We start from the raw sequence: 22,552 nt of genomic DNA on the forward strand, positions 1-22,552 counted from the left end.
TATTTCAACAGGACAATGCCCGCCCTCATATTGCTAGGACTGTTCAATCCTTCCTTGCATCGCGACAGGTACAACTTCTTCCTTGGCCGGCGTATTCCCCGGTTATGTCACCGATTGAACATGTGTGGGATTTCGTTGGTCGGAGTCTCGCTCGTAATCCTCGGCCTTTTGCTTCTACAGACGAACTTTGGGTACGCATACAAGCAGTATTGAATTCTCTTCCTCAGACAGACATTCAAAGTTTGCTTGACTCCATGCCATGTCGTGTAGCAGCACTTATCGCGGACCGTGGTGGTTACACAAAATACAGATTTCGATCTCTTGTTATTGTTTGTCTGCTTTGAAAGTTTAATCATTTATTTGTACCACTACCACTCAACTATGTATTAAATTTCATTCAATTATGACGATTCCTTCATGGTGTTGCAATTTTCACAAACAGGAGTTTAGATAACGTCGCAGATGTTGAAAATAAAGAAAGATACAGGAAGAAAGAAGAAACGGATTTTATTCTAAATGACGTAATGCGAAACTTTTTTCAAAATGCGAGGAATTCGCGAATTTTGAAATTGATTTATAGAATGCGCGAATTTCTCGCGGTAGTCATTTTTTAATGCGAGAAAAGAAAAAAATATGCGAGATTCTCGCGTTCTCACGCTGTAGTGAAAACACTGATCAGATGACAAAAAAGAAATGGGGAAAAAATATCAAATATTGGATTTCTATTCCACACCACCAATGAAAACCATTTTCTTAATTAAATAAATATAGAATAGCATTTTTTTAAAAAAAAAAAGTTTAATCGTCCAAAACAAACTAACATTTAATTCTCTTCATAACTGCCTTCTTCATTTTCTGTACTAGATGAAAGTGTTTCTGCAACAACATTCAAGATATCATTCATCTGATCTTCCGTAAATCGTTCTTCACACTCTTCAATCAGCTAAAAACATAAAAAATAGATACATTTTGATCAAAATTTAAATCATTCTAGTAATTCCTCCATTTTCACCCATAAGACTTAATTTATGAGATGTTTTAATTTTGTTACTTTTTGTATATAATGTTGTGTTGGTATAAAACAGAATAGCAACTGCTTTTCTGTTAACTACCTATATCAGTTTTCACATTTGCTAATAAATAATTTTTTTTTCTTCTGAGAAATTATTATGTAAAGTTTGGTTAGAGACATACGCAAGAGGTAAGTATTTTATTTTGTTTAATTGTGTGGCTTTTAGAATATTTTTATTTATTTATCTGGAAATAAAAAAAATTAAATTATTTTCCTTATTGTATATAAAAAATAGGAAATAGAATAGAAAAGCAGAAAAGTGTAGTTTTTTTAAAAAAAGAAATGCATTAATTAACTTGGTGGAAAAAGTAAATATTGTTTATTTATTTATTTCAATCTAAACGTAAAAAAGAATTTATTTCTGTATTAGGATTGGGAGACGTTATAAAAAAAAGGGGGGGAACAGTAAGTTATAGGTGCTAGTCACATGTTAATTTTAAGATCAGGAAAACCATTATAATTTACACTATTTAATAATTGAAGTAAAGAACTCTTACAACAGTAATAATTGTTGTCTATGAGCGTAGTGGAAGTTAAGGCTCCACAATTTCGAGAGTAATAGTATGATAGTGATGATAAGGTCAGAATTGCACACCGGCTGTTTTTACCTCTCAAAACTCTTTTTAACTCATGTAGTTAATTATTAATCATGCAAATGAATGTGCCATACTCTTAAAAAAAATTTCAAAAGGAACTTACTAATTGGATTTCCACTAGACTTTTAGGCTGAAGATTTAGTAACTGCAGTTTTTCAGCTCTAAAAACGAAAAACATGTATGAAAAATCAAACAATAAGAAAACACAAAATTAGATAAATGATAAGTGTTTCTTTATTTTTTCAATACCTTAAGGTTCAAGTTACGCTTGCTACATTTTTAACATAATTGTTTCTACATTAACATATTAATAAAAGTTAAAAACAGTAGAAACATTTTTAATCGCCATATTTGCCTCAATTTAAATTCTTTTATTAGCTGAATTATGCTATTTCACTTCATTAATCTTATTATTCTTTCTTTAAGTTTTGACCAGTTTTCTTCATTTGTTTTTAATTTTACTCAATTAATTTATTTTAATAACAGTCTAAGTTAGTATTTAGAACTTTTTTTTCTTAAAATAAACAATTTTTTATGGTATTAAAACAGAAAAATAAGGTTTTAGTAGTTTAGTTATTATTAAACTCTTCTCAAAAAGAGTTAGACTGTGGAATGATACGTGGTGGTGTTTCTGATGATTGTCTTATAACTCCTGTCTGCTTCCTGTGATTTTGATATTTTCAATCCATCTTCCTTAATAGTGATTGTCAGACTTCGAATTTTAAAAGTAAATTTGAAGGTGTGTTAACTTTTTTTAGCTTCATTTTTGTTAAGGATTCTAAAAACATATATTAAGAACTGTGATTACAGAATACTTTGTACATACATTTATAAAAATATTCACATGTGTGCAAAATAGTCGTTGACATACTTGGTTAGTTCATAAGGAGCAATAGCAATCAAAAAGTTTTTGATCGACTCTTCTGATTGTGAAGCACAGGGCATTTCTTCTAGGTATTTAAAAGTCTAAAAAATAATGCACAATGAATAATTAAAGAAATATGAACATGATAAACAATGTCTTTAAAAAAAATCTCTTAAATATGTTTATCGACTATAGTAAGTAGGGTAAAAAATTTAACTATAATTTTTTTTTCTAAATATGATAGTTTAAACTAGGGGTGCACAACCTGCGGGCCAAATGCGGCCCTTCGACTACTGAAGTGCGGCCCGCGAGAGCTTCTAAACACAATTTTAAAAAAATTTAAAAAAATTTAGTGCGAACAAAGTGCAATTAAACAAAGTGCGATTAAAAATTGAACTATCTCTGTTTTGTTTTTATTTTAGGCTTTTGTTTAAAACCTATAAATTTTCTTCAATTAAAATATTTAATTTGAATTTATATTACTTAATTACGACTAAACTTTTTCCTACTTTCCTTCAGTGGGAATCGCAGTTTTTTTTTTTTAATTTATTAGAATTTAATTCTAAAATAAGTTTTCATATTGCATGATATGATAAAAATTTTTTTTTCTTTTCTTCAATGTTTATTTATTTTGATAAATCTATTGTTCATATGATAGCAATAGCAAGTTTTTTTTATTGATAAAAAAATGGAACTATAATGTTTAAATAAACATTATTACATTTGTCATTAACATGTCTAAATACATGTGCGGCCCTTCGTTAGCCAACCTGCTGTGCAAGTGGCCCTTCACTCTAAAAGGTTGTGCACTCCTAGTTTAAACTAAAAAGCAAAGCATTTTCTCAACAGCCAGTTCGTCGTCCCACTATTTCAAAATCGGCGATAAAATGACGTCAAATAATGTGGTCAGCATAACGCACCAGCCGCCTTTACTTTCCCTAGTATGCTTCTGAAGCTGAGTAGACTTCGCCAAGAATAGAATCTGTGTCTGTCCAGTTCTTTAACTATTGTGCTATTTTGACTGAAAATAAAATATAAGAAGCTTCTCGATTTTGCAAATCATCCTTGCGCGGGAGCCATGCTAGTCTTCGTTGTATCATACCATTTTTAGAATATGTACAGTTCGAATTTAAATAGAATTTAAGTATCTAAAAGTACGCACAAAAATATTTTCATAGTTTAATCCTCCTAAATATCTTTTTTTTTTTAAAAAGGAAATCTTAAAATCAACACTTAATGACAAGCTTTGACTTTAATATCTATGGGTGGTGCTTTCAATATAAATGTAAACAACAATCTCGAACTCTTTACCTGCTCAACTTCCAGTTAGACAGCCTCTTACTACAGCTTATTCTGCGTGGCAATATTTTCAAACAGATAATTTTGTTTGCAATAAAAGAAATAAATTTTATAATTTCATAGCTCAAATCTGTTGAATTTCATAATAATGATATCAAATAATTCTGGTGAGTTTGGAAAGAAAATATATTTTAGTTGTTTATCGATATATTGTTTTAAAAAAAGATGACATGGTTGCTAGATTTAGAAAGAACTCCCTTTTTTGGCAGTTTTGATTGGGCCTCTTTTTATTTGTTTAGTTAGTTTTATTTGTTTTACTGTTTTTATTTGTTAGTTTTATTTGTTTTACTGTTTGTTCATGTTGCAAGCCATGCACCAAAATACGTTATTGTTAGCATATTGTTCGAGCTGCGCGAGACTAAGTGTATTTTACAAATTATCATTTAGGTTTAAATTTCGAAGTTTCGAATTCCGAAGTATCATTTAGGTTTAAATTTCGAAGTATATTGTTGCCAAGATAAGAAATGAATAATAACGATTCTTGTTTTTTTCTTCTTCTTTTTCCAATTTTAAGTTTTCAAATGTTAAGCAACACAGCAAGAGCCACTTCGAGTTTTAGATTTAGAACTCGTTGTAACAGTGGCGTAGCGAGCTTAACTCGCGCCCGGGGCACAATACCCTTTTAGCGCCCCCCCCCATTCGAAAACCATATAATATTATATGCAAAATATATATGGTTTATATATAGGCGACTTGGATTATAGCAAATTAATAAATAAAGTCATAGACTCAAGCTAGGCTTTAAATTTGAGACAAAAAATGTAGTTGAGAGAGCAAGACTAGATTTTGAAATGTATATGATCATCTAGAATTAGTTCAAAAGATACCTATTATTTATTTTACATATTTATAAAGAAATATTTTAAAAACACGCAGTTTTTAAACAATAAAAAAGTAAATATTTATTATCTCTAAGGAGATACATATATTTAATAATCATATGATTATAATACATTAATAAAACTATTACTATGTCTAAATTTTCCGTGCTTTTGATGAAGCAAATGTATCAATAATATCATCAAAATTGATCATTTAAAATTTTTCTCTTTCCACACTTAAAAATGCTAGGTCACTTAGGCGATCTGTCAAAATTAATTTTAATTTGCTGAATGAACGTTCGCAGCTAGCAATTGATACTGAGATAGTCAGGAGTATTTGAAATGCCGCTCTCAGATTTGGAAAAACATCTTCTCCATTCGAGATTGATTATAAAAGTAAGAAATTCTAATGGAGTTTTAGGTTTAATTTCTTTTCTACTGCGGAGTAACATTTTGCTGTCACATATTTTGATAAAAAGTTCTATTACATTGAAATCTGTATTATAAAATTCACCCAGATTTTTAAAATTTTTTTTCAAGGTCGTTATCAACATTATCCTTGTTTAATAAATTTTCAACGTCTAGTAGAAATCCAAATTTGAAATTAAGGTCACTTAATCGTGTACACATTTCTTGTTGGAGACGATCAAGAGTGCTTTTCATAACGCGAGAAATTTCACTTTCTGCGGAAAGACCACCATAGCCAATTCTCCAGGCACGTATTGTTGTATCCATATCCCATTTTTCACAAAGAGACTCTGCTTTTTCTATTGCCTCTTTACAGAGCTTGTCTCAAATTTCGGCTAGTTCAGTCGCTAATGATTCAAGATCATGGAACACTTCTCTAAAATTCATTCTAGGATCTTGTAATCTGAGCTGCACACGATCAATCCTTCTTAAGATTTCATACCAGAAATGAACTAAAGTTATAAAACTAAAGGTTAGTATATTTTGCAACAGAATTGTAGCTTCACTTCTGTTGTCACTTGTAGTGGTAGTGTGCTCTGCTAATTTTTCTATTAGTTCTTTTATATTCTCTAGCCCATAGATGATAACGATAACCGCTTGTATTCTGGCGCTCCATCGCGTTTCAGATGTGTGACCTGCCATCACGGCAGCATTATCGTAACATTGTGATCTGCAGTTTGTTAATGAAATTTCATCGTAATTTAATTTCTCTAAAATTGTATTTTCGATCGAGGCTGCATCTTTAGCATGTATTTCAATAAAACTCAAAAAAGATTCTTTGATGGAAACTTTTTTATTGATAAAATCAGCATCTACATACCTAGCGACTTGGGACATTTGTTCTCGATGAGAGATATCAGGAGTTGAATCAAACAAAAGTCCATAATATTTATTTCTTTTGATATCGTTTATTAGTTGATTTCGAACTGTAGATGCCAGAAGATGAATGAATTCATTTTGAATCTGTGGTGACAAATATGAGAACAACAAATTTTTCTGTTAACAAATTTTTTCATACTCTATTCACTTAATAATAGAATCGTCGAGTAGATGTAGTAAGTAATCTTATTTGATTTATTACTTACCAAGAATGCCTTGAACTTGAAAGGTAGTAACATAGTGAAATATACAATATAATTTATGCTGACATTAAACTTATATATAACATTTAATATTTAATAACATTTCATTTTTATTCTAAGCAGAGCGCGATGACAAGGACGTGAATTAAATATTGAAATATATTTAATATGAATATGAATTTAATATAATATTTAATATGAATTAAATATTATGAATAATATTTATGAATTAACATTTATTATATTACACTGGCACTAATTTAAAATATATTTTCCAGAAATCAATTATAATAAAAAAAAATTATCCAGCAATTTTTTGTTTTGCGGACCATTTGGCGCCCCTTTGTGAGTAGCGCCCGGGGCATGATGCCCCCCCTTGCCCACCCCTCGCTACGCCACTGCGTTGTAAACACAAATAATAAATCGGGTAACAAATGCTATGTATACTACTCAAGACAGTCTCAAAGCACAATAAGCCAAATGGCCTCAAAGTATCAGTAGTAACCCGGAAGTATAGGCAGTAAAGAGCTTGCAGAGCTTTCTAGTGTAGAAAACACCATCCATAACTGACACACAAAATAAATCAATAATTTGTTTGCAATAATTTTTGAATTAGGAAATTTTGTGTGTTGAATCCAAAGGAGTCAAAAAAGTATTATAAACTAAAAAAAACTAGAAAAAGAAAGTACGCTACTCAACTCAAGTCTCAGCACAATGTGTCACGTTAATCCCCAATCATATCGTATTCTGTATTGGCACAGTGTTTGTGCTCAAACGTGCTGTGAAATACGATTGCCTCGGGGCATTATCATTCGTTTCTTTCTTGAATACGTATTCCATTTACCCATAATAATGAGTGAATCTTCGTTTGGTTGAATTGCATAAGTTATTAAAAAACGCTCTATTGCATAAAATATATATTAAATAACAAAGAAAAAGTTGACTTTATAATGGTAGAATCGAATCTGATCAGTGATCATGCAACAAATACAACACCGCGCAGAGCCTATGAAACACATAATCCATTCGTGCTTCAAAAAAAAAAATTTTTTTTTTTTAAATTTCTTCATGAAATTAAACATTTTACCTTCCCTTGTGATAAATGATTTAAATTAAAATTAAATTTACGCGAATAAAATTTCATAAGATTTCGATTTAATAGTATCATTTAGGTATCTTCGTTCAAAGAGACCATCAAAAATGTATGCATAAAAACTATGTTCATTACAAATGGGTTCCTACTATTCGAAAAGAAGAAAACGTGATTCCACGCCCAACCATGCGATTTAAATCAAATTTAATTGGATACTTGTAAGCGACGTCACGAGTGTGTGTCAAACATGATTGGCTTCTGAATCGAGGAATGCCACGATTTACCCACAAATTGTCGTCGCTCGCAGGCATTAATTTATAACAAAAGTTAACTTACCTCATAAACTATTGTATTTAATCGCTCTTTCCCCTTTTCTTTCTCATTTTTATTGAGTCGCTGCGAATATTTTGATTCTTTTAAATCAGATTTTAATGTTTCAAGAAGGCTAAAAACCTGCAAAAAAATAATATATATTATAAATAACACAAATCTTAGAAAAAATTATTAAATAAAAAAAATGAATTTAAGTTCGATAAATTCATTTAATATGAAGTCCCATATTATTTTGCTACTCGGTTAAGAATTAATAGAAATAAACAGAATTCTATTACGTGTATTAGTAGCTTTTTATACAAAATTTGCTTTGAAATATGGCAGCTTGACTTTTGGAAATATTATTATTAGCTTTTTGCCTTCCTTGGCCGTTTTGAAAAAATACAATTTTTAAGAAATTTATTAGGAGAAAGCAATATCTAGAAATTAAAAAATAGCGAAAGTCACCGTATTTTCTGATTTATTCAAGCAAACAGGAATTAATGAGACTGCATTACGATTTCATATGATGACGAACAAAATGATATTGGCAACTATGTGTTTGAATAAAATTCCTTGTAGATAAAAAATGATGATAATTTTGGAAGGGAACAACATAAGCATTAGAAAAAGGAAGTTTCGATGTTGTTTTTTTATACTAGGATTCTTTAGGAAAAAGTTATACAAAATAAGTAAAAACAGGCTTCCAAAAACTGTTTGATGAAGCAGTCTTTACCTGTTTAACGTCGCTTAATAATAAAAAATGCTTTGGCTTTTTATAAAAACAACCAACGTCGCTCTTTCGTGAAAGGGTATGTAATTAATTAAAAAGTTTCCAATTATTATTAACGAGTACTACCAAAAACACTTCCACTAAACCAATGTCAGAACAAAAGGTCGATATACTTTTAAAAATAATCTTTAATAAAATTATGAAACATAATGAGAAAACGGTTAATGATACAATTATAAAACGGTTAAAAAAATTTATAGCTTTTTTTTCTCATTAAAAAAGATTAACAATGATTTCAAATATATCAAGAGCTAATTGTTAGCTGCTATTTATAGAGCAAAACACTAATGATAATAATTTCTTTTTAAATCGAATCTTTGAATACTTAATTTTGATAAAAATTTAATCAAAATATATTCTTATTAACGTCGCTTATATATTATATTCTTATTAACAGTATATGGAACAAAAACAATTCTTACTTCAGCATTTGACAACAAAGCCGCACGTTCGTTGATCCTGTAACAATAAGAAAATAAATTCACAATGATGATTTTCGCATTTACATGATCAGTATATGCATAGAAATTTTATTTTAATCATTTAAATGCATTAAACAAAAGTTGCATTCTGATTAGGAATTTTCTAAATAAACTAATATTATGTTTTCTTCAAATATTTTTTATCAGCCACATTAAACAGCACATCTTATTCGGATTTGCCAATCACCAATCTTCGACTTTAAAATTCAACTCAGTTGACAGGGAAATTTTTGTATCATTTAAGAGGTGTCATTTAAGACCAGCTTAAAAAATTTATCAATGATCAATCAGTAGCTGGCAATAATTCCAAATTTTAATAAGTTTCCTTTCAAAGTAACAGTGTAAACAGCTGGTTTAAATTAACAGCCACAATATTACGGTAATCAATTGAATGATAATAGTTAGACGTAGTTCAGCTCTGGCTTGGACATCTCTGTTGGAATAAATTTAGTTCTGTGGTAAATTTTTGGAAAAAAAAAACCCGAATTTGTATTATAAGGAATAAAAAACCTCGAAAACGTCTCACGGTGAGCCCTACGGTAAAGGGATTCCAACAAATCTACAACTAGGAATATTTTTGTTGTTGTAAAGAATGGGATTAATGCGAACCGGAAGCCAGTATAAAAATCGACTAGATTTTTAAGTATTTTTAAGAGTAAAATGAAATATGCTCACTTTTTTAAATTATAGAAAGCGCTCCACCTACTCGAGTTAATAACGTGGGGATTTAATAAATCCGAATAAATATATTTGCGGATGAGGGCTGGTTATTGCTTATAATTTTAAAAGTCAATGAATTTTTTTTATTTATTTCTTTCTATAAGTAGTAGCATTTTGTGCTTTCCAGTTTCTTTTTCGCAGAAATTATGATTCCGCGAAATCTGCTCCTTTTCATTTTATAATATTATGATATATATAATTATATTAATTGTTGGTTTTAAAATTTAAAAGCAACAATTAATTTAAAAATTAAAATTTAAGATCACCGAAATCAAACATCACTGGCAGCGGTCAATAAGCGGGTGGCGACTGGATGACCAATGAGATTATCTCGCGAAAGGAGTGAGAGCAAATAATATAGCGTCCGCGGACCGGTTTACATTATGTCTATCGAAGCTAAGCTTTTTCTCCAATGTATATTCTTTGGTTAGGAATCAGTCCTCTTTAAAATCTTCTACCGTAAAGTGACCGACTTTATGCGCAGGTCGTCGCAAGATAGGGGAGTCACCCTCTCTGCAAAAGACCAAAATTGTGATGGCATGCCTTCGGATTATCCGTCTGGGCGTTGCCTAGACCGTCGCCAACAGCCCATTGTGCAGTTCTAGTGCGACGTAAATAAAGTACTACTATAGTTTGTCTAAAGTAAGAACTCCCCCAGTCGTCTGGACTCGTGGCGGTGACTATGGTAACGAGTTATAACTATTTCCAGTAGGGGTGGGGTCATTGTCTAGGAGAGGTTTTAAGTCGGGTCGGTAAGAGAAAGATAATCTTTTTCTTTGGTTTACTGTTAGCCCTAGAGTGAAGCGAAGCTACCCTCCCTGAAATACGCTATTCTAGTTTCCATAGCAGCAGGCACCCTCAGACTTTGTTGCGAAGGAGTTCTTACCGTAGACAAACTATACTTTGTTTCAATTTTGGTAAAATATTTTGCCAAACCAACTTTTTACACGATTTCTAAACCCACCCAGTGACATACTTAAGTCATGACTGCCAAAAATCAATTATTAAATATAAACTTTTTTTTTATGCTGAGTATTTCTTCTTCTTTTATTTAAAACAAAAAGCCAAAAACTATTCAATAAATGATTTATTATTATTTCTAAATTCCTTCTACCAAACGACAAGACGTAATTGTAGCGTCGTAAGCATTCAGGCAACAACCTTTAAGCACAATAGGAGTTTGTCCTCTTGCATAATTTTTTGCATTTATTATGCATTATACTATGCGATTTGAGTTTCTTCGTTTGATTTTTTTATTCATTTAATGTGAAAAATTGTAAGAATTATTTGATTGCTATTAATATGAATTTCTTTTTCTTCTCTCGTGTTTTAGATACTTTTAAATATCAGTAATCGGATACTTTCAAGTGATGCCTTGCGTGGGTTAGTCAATCAGGTTCGACGCCCACGCGTGATGTCGCATGCAGGTATCCAATCAAATATAAACCGAAAAGTTGCTACATAATCACGCCATGCACAACAACTTTAGACACAGCCATGTTATTACAGTAGCGGTTGCTCAGGGAATAGATAGAATGTTTCTCAATGAGATGAGCCATGTTCGAATCCCAGCGGAGGCTGGTTAACATGAATACCACTCCCGACCACAATGCTGACGTAAAATAGCCTCATTGGTAGACAGATCATGGATTACAATCCCTTTGCAGTCGGTCTAACCGTGGGAGGTGTTCGTGGTTTTTCTCTTCGAGTAATGCAAATGTGGGTTACATTCATCAAAAAGTCCTCCACGAAGGCTAGTTTGTCCGAATGTTTAATCCAAGAGTTCTCTTATCTTCTGGATCGAATTCAAACTCACACGGTTACGAAGTTAATCACCGAAAAACATAACCTCAGAATTGGATCGGTTATAAAATAAAATAACAACCATATGATTAGTTGCAAGTACCATATTCAATACAATTTTGTGAAACAACAAAGCGTTTACGAAAGAAGTGGCCGAGTTAATGAGGCGGTTGAGTTTGTGTAGTTATACGGACCAGCCCACGAACCCGATTTTTACTCAAAATACACATGCCACAGATTCAAAGATAAATAAATATCTTAAGAAGAGAAATTCGGCAATGGTTTCACAATTGTGAAACCATTGATTTTTGCACTGTCTTATTATTATTGGCTTTTTCGCCCTAGAACTTAGACTTTAATATCAACTGATAAAAAGAAAGAAAAAACTTGTTTTCATATTTTTTTCCAGATTGTGAATTTCTATACTTATTCACGAAATTTTTTTTTTTTTTCATATTAAAAAGAAAGATTGTGTATGCCAGTGTTTGTATTTTGTCTTTCTTATTACCTCAAAAGCGTTTGTGGCACAACAAATGAAAATTTTAGCCCTATATTCTAAAGATCGTTCCAAAACTTAAAGCAGCATTTAGATTAGGAAAGGAGGAATGAAGAGAAGTTAGAGAAATGAATTTTTCGCATTGGTTTGACCGTTATGTAATTATTAAAAATTTAATTGTATAGACGTTTTTTCTTTTCTTTCTTTTTTCTAAATTGCTGAGCTTTTCGTTTCATTCAGTGGCGCGACAGCCCTGGCATTTTTCAGAAGTCTTTTCAAAGCGTGTTTATTCCAGAATTTCTAATAATCTTTTCTAGGGCAACATTAAAAATGAGACAGGCATCTCCTTGCACGCGAATCTTTGTGGTGAGGACGCCATACCCCAGGAGGTAACTTTTGTCACAAATTCTCTTTCACTCCCATAAGTAATTTAAAATATTGGAAAAGTGAATCTAGGCAAACCTAGAGTAAGCCATGAAGTGTCAAATACTGAAAAGAAAATTTTAAAATATTTAAATGAAAATAAATTAGGATTAACGCAATGGAGAAGTTCTCTTTCTATAATTTGTTTCCATTTGGTTATTTTTTTTTTTGGCAATTGAAACTTCATGGCTTACTCTAAAATAGTCTGAACTCATTTTTTCTTTCTTTTAAATTAGTAATGGAGGTGAAAGAGAGTTTGTTAAAGTTTCTCCCGTGGTATGGCGCCGTCCTCTTTTAGGGTTAAGGCCTAAAGAGCAACAAGCAGAACCGTCAAAAATGTAGTTTGCTTCATCTAATAATATATAATGTCTCAAAAAAGGGTAAAAAATAATAATCGATAAAATAAATAAATAAAATCGGAATTAATTGAGTAGGCAGTAAACATTGCGTACAGGGTGCGTAGCCTGATTTTTCAACAAAAAAGAAGCACTTTTCAAGTACATTTTAAGCACTCAAAAAATATTTTTAATCACTTTCCAAAAAAAAAATTTCATATTTAAGATCTGGGCAGTAATAAAAATTATTTTTTTATCGTTTACAACTCTTGATTTATAAACATAAAATGAATGAAATTTAAAATCGTTTTCAAAAACTTTACATAGCTAGTTTCAGATAAATATTGCAGAGAAAATTGTGCATTTCTTGCAATTTAAAACGACTATTGCAAGGGCAAAGAAAAAATCTCTTTTTTAAAGATAGAAAATAGAGCACTTTTTACAAACACCGAATAAAAAAAGCACTTTTAAGGGCTTTTTAAAAACGTAAATAAAAAATAAGCACTTTTTAAAAACGCTAAGCACCCTGTGCGTAGTACTGATTAAAACCAATTTATTTATTTACCTTTATTTTTTTTTTACCCCGTACAAAGAATGGATATACAGATATTTGCAATGTAATAAATAAAAGTAGAATTAAAATGACTTATAAATACATTCAGATAACGCATCAATAAGTAAAACTTTGTAACTGTCAATGTAACATTTGGTCATTGCAATATAGATTCCTCAATTTTTCGGATTTCTCTTTGATAGTTGTGTTCGATGGAAAAATGTCTCCTGCCATGCGCGAATTTATTTTCAGAATCAGGTTTCATGTTCATAAACCGTTCTTTTCCCTTTATCTTCAATTGTATTTTATTGAAACATGGAATAGATTATTTACTCACTCAGAAGAGGTGTAAAAATGAGATGAAAAAATTTCTGTTAAATAATTGAGAGACCGGTAATTTTATTAAAATTATGTGCCACAAGATCAATATTTAATACAAAAAGACTTGGATTGAAGAATTTTTAAAGTATTGGCTTATTGAGAAATTGAAAGCTTAACTTAAATAAGTAAAGTAATGCGTAATTAATTTAAATAATAACAGTTATAGACATGTGTAAGCTGACGTCACTTCACTTATCTGTCCACTGGTAATTCATCAATAATCAATCAGATAAGGCAAATGAAAATTGATGGATTTATTCCACTCAATGATATAGTTCAGCCTCTGGCTTGGGCATCTCTATTTTATTATCAATTCTTCTAAAATTTTATAAAAATACTAGAGTTTCCAAGGGCGCTAATAATGACATGAGTTATAAATATTTTTCCCCATTTAAATCTCAGTTAATAATAATGATACACCAATTCGAATCGAATACTCTAACTTCTTAAATAACCCAAGTTATTGCTTCTATTACTACTCTAGAGGTTTGTTTTCTCAAAACGTTGGTTTTGTATTTTGAAAATGTTTTACAAAATATTACTAACCTGAATATATTTGGGAGATTTCCATTATGTTCACAAATAACTATAAATTTTTTTTAAAGTTTTAATTAAAAAATGCAATATATGTTCTTTTTTCTTCTTCAGAAATGTGAGAGAATTATTCATTTAGGCTTGGAGCAATTTTTAATTTTTCTTGGAGGGTAATTAGAAAAATTTCTGTGGTTTTCCTCTCCATGTAACACACACGCGAGATAGTTCCATCAAAAAGTCCTCAATGAAGGTTAGTTTGTCTCAATGCAGGAGTTTCTTTGCCTCCTAGGCAAGGTTCAGAATTACAAGGCTATGGGAGTTGAACATTGATAGTGGTAAACTAAGAAATGGGTTAGCTGTTCAACGTCAGTTATAAAACATATTCAAAAAAATAATAATATGGAGTAAATACAGTTTAAAAATTACAATTTGCAACTGAGTTATGACCTTCACAGAAGAAAAGGTGAATTTCTAACTAGAAAACTTTCGTTTTTTAAGTTACAAAGCATGAATATTCAGTTTTATGAAATAAATAAAACAAAAGAAATTTTTCTTTGAAACTTCGAAATGAAATTTTGAATAATTGGCTTCCAAAGAGATTCAAGTACCCATGCTTTGTATTGGGCTTAAAAAATTAAAAAAAAAAAGCAATATTTTAAAAAAAAAATCAGGATAATATCAGGACATTTTTTGGAACACTATACATATCAGGTAAGTTCTTGATAATTGATGGTTTTAACCATGGTTTTATCCGTCATGCCAAAAGCCCCTTTATTGACATGTTTAAAAAACCCAAAAATTTTGATGTAAGGATAATTATTAGCCATTTTAAATAAGAAGTATTTATAAGTAAACATACATATAAAATTACAAGTGTTCAATCAATTACGTTCTTGAATTATTTTGATATTAAAATTTTTTGTTGTTGAAAATTTACTGATTGTAAAAACCCCAAATTTTGGTGTAAAAAATATTAAATAATTATAAATAAAAATGTGTCAAATTGAAAGTTACGCAATCCGTCAAGTTGTTAAATTATTGAAAATAGACATACAAAAACAATCAGCTCAATAAAAAAATCTCAACAATCATCGTATTCACTGCTTTTAAAATAAATTTTCATTTAGTCCAATTTTAAATCCTCTGATTCCTAAAACATGCTATTACAAAAAAGAAGTTTTGAAGCTTTCTGTACTTCACATTCATTTTTCAGTTTAGTATGAATAAGACTAAAATTTGAAACTATTCCTTCGATTGATGCTCAGCTACATAGACTACAAAGTACTTAAGATATTATAACATAATAAAATAACATATAATTAGAAAAAATATTCTAATAACTGTACTAAATATTAATAGAAATATAATTAAACCCTTAAATCGATTGAAAAATTTATTAACTAACTTAAACAAATGTTTATATTTATTGTAAATTATGATTAGTACCCTAATCAATTAACTAATTACTCATTAATATAATTAACATTAATTCACTAACATTGGAAATATTCATTGCACATATAAACAGGAGTGCAGAAAACTCTCAGAGCCTATCCCCTATGAACAAAGTTTCTTTTTGAAACAAAATTTCCCTAAAAATATTAGCATATTTTTTCAATTCAATAAATTTTTCAAAATTTCTTTGGAAAGTAAAGTTTATGTATAAAAAAAATCACTTGATTTTACACAATTCTCGAATAAACGAGCATATGTGTAATATAAATTAAATTTAAGGTCATACTTATAAACTTAAGGAATTCAAATTAATAAATACACTAATTAATATGTCCTTTTTTTAACAAGAAAAAGCTTAACTAAGTCAACTTTTTTAACAAAAAATTAGGTAGCAATTTTTTTAGACAAGAAATTTTCACCAAAGCCTTGTTTGACGGTTAGATGTATTCTGCTCTACTGAATATTATTAGTAACAACAAATATTGAGAATAAATAAATAAAAAAAAATTATAAGTAGAGATCAGACAATTATAGTCTCACTTTAAATTTTACTTAATCTAAAAAATCTGTCTAAATTGTAATATAAAAGATTTAAAATCAATATTTAGATTTATATTAGTCAACAGCTCATAGTTATTACTTGCAATTTAAACTGAATAGTTATAATATGGATCTCAAAATATTAAGATTACCAATATAAAAACCTATTAATAGTTACAATACTTTTGGCTATATTTTTTTAATATGACATATAAAATAAATCATAATTATAGTAGTATATCACGCAAGTATTGCACATGATTTAGTGTCTATAAATGTAAAAAAAGAAATTTAACCCAGGTTTTGACAGGATTTTTATACGTCATGTCAAAAACCAGTTTTTAATGTCAAAAACCCAACCCAGATATATATCAGAATACTTTCAAAAAGCACTAAACAAAGTGCAATTAGCTCAATTGAAGTGTAATAAAAGGCAATTTTATTGCAGAAGAAAAATAAAATACACTATTTTTGTTTCAAAATTATTCAGAGAAGAAAGTTTTCAAAGTTTCCAGTATAAATTTACCAAGACTGAACAACTTGCAATGGTTACAAATTAATACATGAATTTTTTTTTTATAGTAGCACTGCATTAAAAAAAGAGCAGTATAAATTAGTTAATATTCCCTCACACTAATATATAATTAAAATTAATACTGAACAACTCACAATAGTTACAAATTAATACATGAAATTTTTTTATAGTACCATTGCATTAAAAAAAAGAGCAGTATAAATTAGTTAATATTCCCTCACACTAATATATAATTAAAATTTGTTATTGAATTCAAGACTTCGTTAACCAAATAATTTCAAAGCAGGGTTTTAATGATCTCGAAATGAAAATACAGCCTAACATTTTAGTGAAAAAGTAATTATAGTAGACAATCTCTCAATTTATTACTGAAAATACTATGATGAGATTACTGTATTGTTGATGGGGACTGATCATTCTTAAAATTACATGAAATTAGTCAATAATTGTGAAATTACAGTCCTACACCTTACAAGAGTTGTAACTGCATTTGATGAAAATAAATTAGAATATGACCCCAAAATTCCTCACAAAAAACAAACAAACTATAATGATGTTTAGTTATATTACTAAGGGTAAGTAATACAGTACAGAACCAGTTATACGGAAATTGGAAAACCAAAAAACCGGAACGAAATTCGATAAATTTTCCCGCCATTTTTTAAAATTTTTTTTTCCTCATAAGATTTTTCTTTCTTTTTTGAAAGATGTTTACCTTACCATCATTTTGGAAATAATCATTAATGTATTACATCATCGTTTTTTCTTCTTTTTAAGATTATTTCCAAATATTATTATTTTTTTTAGTTGGATTTAACAATAAAAAAAAAAACAGCTTTTTGTAGCGATTCAGAAAATCGGAAAAATCAGTTATCCGGAATAGCGATGGCTCCGGATAGTCGGTTCCCTACTGTATTCCTATTAAGGTTTAGTTATATGCCTAAACTAATCCCTAAATTAGAACTATCATTTTCTACTATCACAAATATTTTAAACAAAAAGTTGTTGGCTCAAACATCAAAATCTTATATATATTTTTAAATATCTGCATTTATTATTAGAAAATGGGATGCCTGAACATACATAAAAATTAATATCACAAAGAGATAAAATTGAGGACAAAATATTTTTTATTTGGAAAATTGGGCACCCTTGATTCCTTTTCAGAGAGTATTCTACCAACATTTTTTAGAACATTATGTAAATTGGACAAATGAAATTTTTGTTCCATTAAAAAGTTCCTTATCCAATAAAAAGGTAAAATAAAAACATGAAATCATTTAAAGAACTACGCTATAGTTTTGAACACAAGCAATTAGTTTTACATTTAACTAGACACTCTTGCAGATTCAAAAAATAACAAATGAGAAATGACATTCTAAATCTTCAAGACATTTAGATTTTCTTTTTTTGTTCTCTGAAACTACTGATGATAACATTAATTAATGGTCTTATTAAATTTAAAATTATTTTACAAAAATAAATAAAACTTTTTATAATAATTTCTGAAACATTACTTTCCACCATGTTCTAAAATTTAGCAAAAATAAAATTAGTGGTCAAAATCAATTTAAATACTAACTTTTAAAATTTTATACATAATAAAACCTTTAATAATAAGTTCTGCAAGTAAAAATCATATAAAAATTATATTATCCACCATTTGAAAATGTACTTAAGTAATTTTACACATCAAACAGTAAATATAAAAACGAGGAAAACAAGAAGTTAAATAAAAAGATTTGTTTATCTTATTCATAGTTATGAGAAACATGCCTAAAAACTATATTTATAATTTAATGTAATAGATTATACCGTCACCTCTGAACAATTATATGCAATGTTGAAAGTAAAAATATTTATAAAAATGAATATCACACTGAAAAATCAATAGAACTAGAACTTTTTCACACATTTAGAATAAAAAAGTGAGAAATAAAATATTTATTCAAATATTCCGCACAAGTGACTATAGGAATTTTCATTTTTACAAAATTATCAACAAAAAATTAGAACAATTCAAAAACACACACAATATCGGAGATACCATACTAATAAGATTTAAAGTCAATTGAATTCTATATATAATCTTTAGCCAACTGTCAAACAGAAGTTCTGTTACAGAAAATAATCACCGTCTCCAAGAGCGCGCTTCACTGTCTTCTTCTTCCTCATCATCTGGCTCAACATCCAGAGCAGCTTCATCAAGAAGATCAAGAGCATCGTTAAAACTAGAATCGGGCTCATCCATTTTAACAACTTCAGTCACAGGTACTGCTGATTTAGTTAATTCTTCTTTATTAATAAGAGACAAACTTTTACGTCGATCAATAGTACGTGAATTAATATTACTATATAGACCTCGGGACATGAAACGGCCTCTTCCACGTCTGACCGCCGATTTAGCCTGTCCGAGAGGCGAGTTATCGATTAGGCCTAATGCTTTAGCCTTTTGTTTCAATTCAAGAACTCTAGATAGTAAATCAGCAGTATCATCGCCAGCATGCTGTTTATTGTATAAATCCATCTCGGCATCTAATAGCTCTTTTTCTGCTTCAGTTTTTGAAATCGGTGATTTTGGATTCGCAGTTTTAATGAGAGTTTTCAACTCTTCAGAGTCCTTTTTTACTTCATTTTGTAAGCTAGACACTTTCTCATTAAGAGCCTGCATCATTTTCTTTAACAAATCCCGTTCCTTATCAGACTTGCATTTGCCCAACTTTTCTAATATGTTTTTCTGGTTTTCAATTTGTGAATTTAAAAGTTCTTGCTTTTTCTTGTGGAGATCTAAACGCTTTTGTAGGGCATCTTTACGTTGTTCTTCTTTGGGTTTTCTCGCTAAAGCAGAGGATAAACTAGGAACGTTCGTCTTCTTCATGGATGCAGGGTTGAAAACGGTTCTCGTAAAATTAGGTTTAGAGTAAACAACAGATCTTTCTGTCCTTTCGACGTTAAGTTTCGATAAATCACTACTTTGAGAGGCATCTTCCATGGGGGTCGTTATCTTTTTATCGACATTACTCTTTAAACCTGACTGCACTAAATTTTTATTAGAAGTATCGCTCAATATTTTGTTAATTTTATCATTATTGTGCCAAAATACTTTAATAAATCTATTATTGAACACAGCATCTGTGCACTTATATGCAGAATTAGCTTCTCCATGCGTCATAAATTGAATCAATGCCGCTTCCGGATCACCTTCAAAGTTCACTTGCAAGTTAACGATTCTTCCGAACTTAGAAAAATGATTATTTAACATAGCGATAGAGTTCATATGCTTGGGAATTTTTCTTACTTCCAAAGTATTACGGGTAGGATTGAACTTCGAAACTTTTTTCGGACTCGGGCCTAATCTGTTGTAATCGAATCCCTTCTTTTTATCCTCACTCTCTGCAACAGAAAGAGAGAAATTATTAACTTTATTCTTTTCAACAACAGGGGTGTAAAGATTTTCAGTACTCTCTGCTAGTGGTTTATCGTCGTTCCTATTTCGGCCTTTAATGACGACGAGGCGTGAATCGATATTTCCGACAGTCGGAACTCCGATAAGTTCACGAGTCCTGTGATGTTTGGTATTGTGGAACGAAGGTGGTGGTTCATTAATATTGAAAATTACATTAGGCATTCCAGGTGCTGGAGGGGGGATTAACGGAGGAGGAGGTAAATGAGGAGGTGGGGTTGCCCAATAAGGTATATGCTCACGAGGTGCCATATTCATACCAGGAGCCTCAGGATTATAAGGCTCTGGTATATAACCCGGTGGTGGTAAGGGCGGTAAAGGTGGAAGTGGTGGCAATGGTGGTGGTAAGGGAGATTTTGAATTGGCTCTATCTCCTACATTTAAAACAGACACATCATCAACTGATATAGGGTCGTCTCCATGATCAAATGGACAAAAATCTCCTCGCATACAATAACCTTTTTCATCATAATCTTGGCACCTTTTAGTAATTTTGCTGGTATAATTAGCAGTATTTTTAAATTGAGGCTTTGCTACACTTGACAATGATTTTTGTCTATAATCAGTATCCCCATGATCTGATATTTGCTTAACATCATGTTTTATGACAGATATTTTATCTGACTGATCAATACGCTCTCTTGATATTGAGCGAGTAGATCTGACTGATGAGCTGGATCTAGAACGGCGTCGGTCTCGGCTATTGCTGCGTGACCTAGATTTAGTTCTGGATCGATTTCTATCTCCCAAACCATAATTCGTTTGATCTCTATCTTTATTGTATTTAAAACCTCTCTTATCATCTCTTTTATAATCATCAGTAGGCTTAGAATAATACTCATTTCGGCCAGTTTTGTTCAACTTCTGTTTTTTAGATGGGTAAGAATGTGATTTTGAACGATCTTCATCGTCATCACTATTTAATCTTTTGTGGCTATAATCACCCTCCCTACTTCTACTCCTGTCTCTATGCCTACTGGATTTTCGAATAGGACTTCTGCTATGTGATTTGCTCCTTCTGTTTGTTCTAAATGATGATCTGGATCTGTTTGAATGATCAGAATTTGAAGTTTCCTTTAGCTGAGCCTCAATTTCTTTTTTAACATTTTTTACAGTTTCATTTATGCTAGTATACTCAGTAGAAATAGGAGGAGTTTTTGTAACAGTATTAATAGCTAATGGACTAGGGGTACTCTTGGCATCAACGGCTGGCGTTTCAGTAGGGGAACTTAGGTAAGACTTGGTTTTCAGAGCTTCAAACAATAAATCAACAAAAACTTTAGTGTTTTTCAACAGAAAAACATCTAATTGGTCAGAACAAAACTCTCTGAGTTCGTTTTCAGGTTTATCTTTCTTTACTAGAGCTAAAACATATTTAGCCAGGGCAGCGGGATCAGCATCACAAATACGACTTAAACAAGAAGTTAACCATGATTTTAGAGCTTCAGTATTATCAATAATCATAATTGGTGCGAGGAAAGTTCACACGTACCTTGTATAAGTTATAAATGATTTAGGAACTAAACATTATTATTACACTTTATTGTAAGTTTATCTATAATTGAACAATATCATAACAAATGCTATTTTTATTGATTTATTAAAAAACCAGATAAAATCAACTTATACTTCGCTTTAATAGATATTTATAAGCAAGTAAAAGATATTATTATGTTATCAAACATAAGACATGTACTCAAACATATAAAATTATAATTACTTACACTTCCATGTTGCAGTTACAGACAAGTTTAAACTCTTCTTCTAGCTCCCTCTATATTTCTGTAAAATACAAAAATCTTTGTAAATTCAATCACAAAATCTTCAGATTATTCTATCAGCTAATTGGTTACTTTTAGATAAATGTATGAAGTAAACGTTACAGATTCGAGGGTTAAAATAATTAAATATTATCTTGGCGTGTTTAAGTTTCTACCATGTTTGATTGTTGTTGTTGTTGTTAATTTACGTCGCACTAGAGCTGCACAATGGGCTATTGGCGACGGTCTGGGAAACATCCCGGAGGATGATCCGAAGACATGCCATCACAATTGTCTACCATGTTTGAAACTTCCCGAACTTTGAAATCCAAAAACTTTATTCTGAAAAAGAAATTGTAGAATTATGTTAATTTGCTTTGTTAACTAGCTTTATTAAATCTTTACATCTTAAAAAAGTTAAGAATAACTCATGAGTATGTGTCTCAAAAACTTACAGAAGAGAGACAAAAAATAATCATTTAAAAGAGCGATAAATGAGTTATTTTATTTTCTGATGAACAACGATATTTCCTTTCTATAAATACTCAAAAAGTACTTTACTCTGCTGTGATTAAAATAATTTTTTCAACATCAGTGTATTATAAATCTTT

The 22,552-nt window shown here is 30.2% G+C and overlaps 2 protein-coding genes and 1 non-coding gene across 4 annotated transcripts; all 3 read right to left on the reverse strand.

Annotated features, from left to right (window-relative positions):
• Positions 1-778: 778 nt before the first annotated feature.
• On the reverse strand, positions 779-22,185 carry LOC107445655 (RNA polymerase III subunit I). 2 transcript variants are annotated; one of them, XM_071182390.1, is made up of 7 exons: positions 22,035-22,185; positions 21,906-21,963; positions 8,884-8,920; positions 7,693-7,809; positions 2,540-2,634; positions 1,772-1,829; positions 779-943 (listed from the first exon to the last, which is right to left on the reverse strand). In XM_071182390.1, the coding sequence occupies exons 2-7, from the start codon at positions 21,911-21,913 to the stop codon at positions 824-826; spliced, it is 435 nt and encodes a 144-aa protein (XP_071038491.1). In that variant the 5' UTR covers positions 21,914-21,963; positions 22,035-22,185; the 3' UTR covers positions 779-823. The 2 variants fall into 2 exon arrangements, with proteins under 2 accessions (XP_071038491.1, XP_042908714.1); XM_043052780.2 differs by lacking the exon at positions 22,035-22,185 and having other exon boundaries at positions 21,906-22,007.
• Positions 3,562-3,666, reverse strand: LOC122271457 (U6 spliceosomal RNA). Its single transcript, XR_006226384.1, has one exon. It is a non-coding gene; the product is annotated as a U6 spliceosomal RNA (small nuclear RNA).
• On the reverse strand, positions 18,648-21,899 carry LOC107445654 (RNA-binding protein 26). The gene has a single exon (XM_016060097.2). The coding sequence runs from the start codon at positions 21,643-21,645 to the stop codon at positions 18,850-18,852; it is 2,796 nt and encodes a 931-aa protein (XP_015915583.1). The 5' UTR covers positions 21,646-21,899; the 3' UTR covers positions 18,648-18,849.
• Positions 22,186-22,552: the final 367 nt, after the last annotated feature.

This window comes from Parasteatoda tepidariorum, chromosome 6 (genome assembly GCF_043381705.1).
Source record: "Parasteatoda tepidariorum isolate YZ-2023 chromosome 6, CAS_Ptep_4.0, whole genome shotgun sequence".
Classification (NCBI taxonomy): Eukaryota; Metazoa; Arthropoda; class Arachnida; order Araneae; family Theridiidae; genus Parasteatoda; species Parasteatoda tepidariorum.

What these genes read in the sequence shown, in the direction of transcription:
- LOC107445654 (XM_016060097.2), bottom strand. Translation starts at nt 21,645, where the DNA reads ATGATTATTGATAATACTGAAGCTCTAAAATCATGGTTAACTTCTTGT.
- LOC107445655 (XM_071182390.1), bottom strand. An exon ending in TAAATACAATAGTTTATGAG is followed by an intron (nt 2,635 to 7,692) that starts GTAAGTTAACTT and finishes ATTATTTTTTAG; the next exon opens with ACTTTTAAATACCTAGAAGA. An exon ending in GTCTAGTGGAAATCCAATTA is followed by an intron (nt 944 to 1,771) that starts GTAAGTTCCTTT and finishes TTATGTTTTTAG; the next exon opens with CTGATTGAAGAGTGTGAAGA.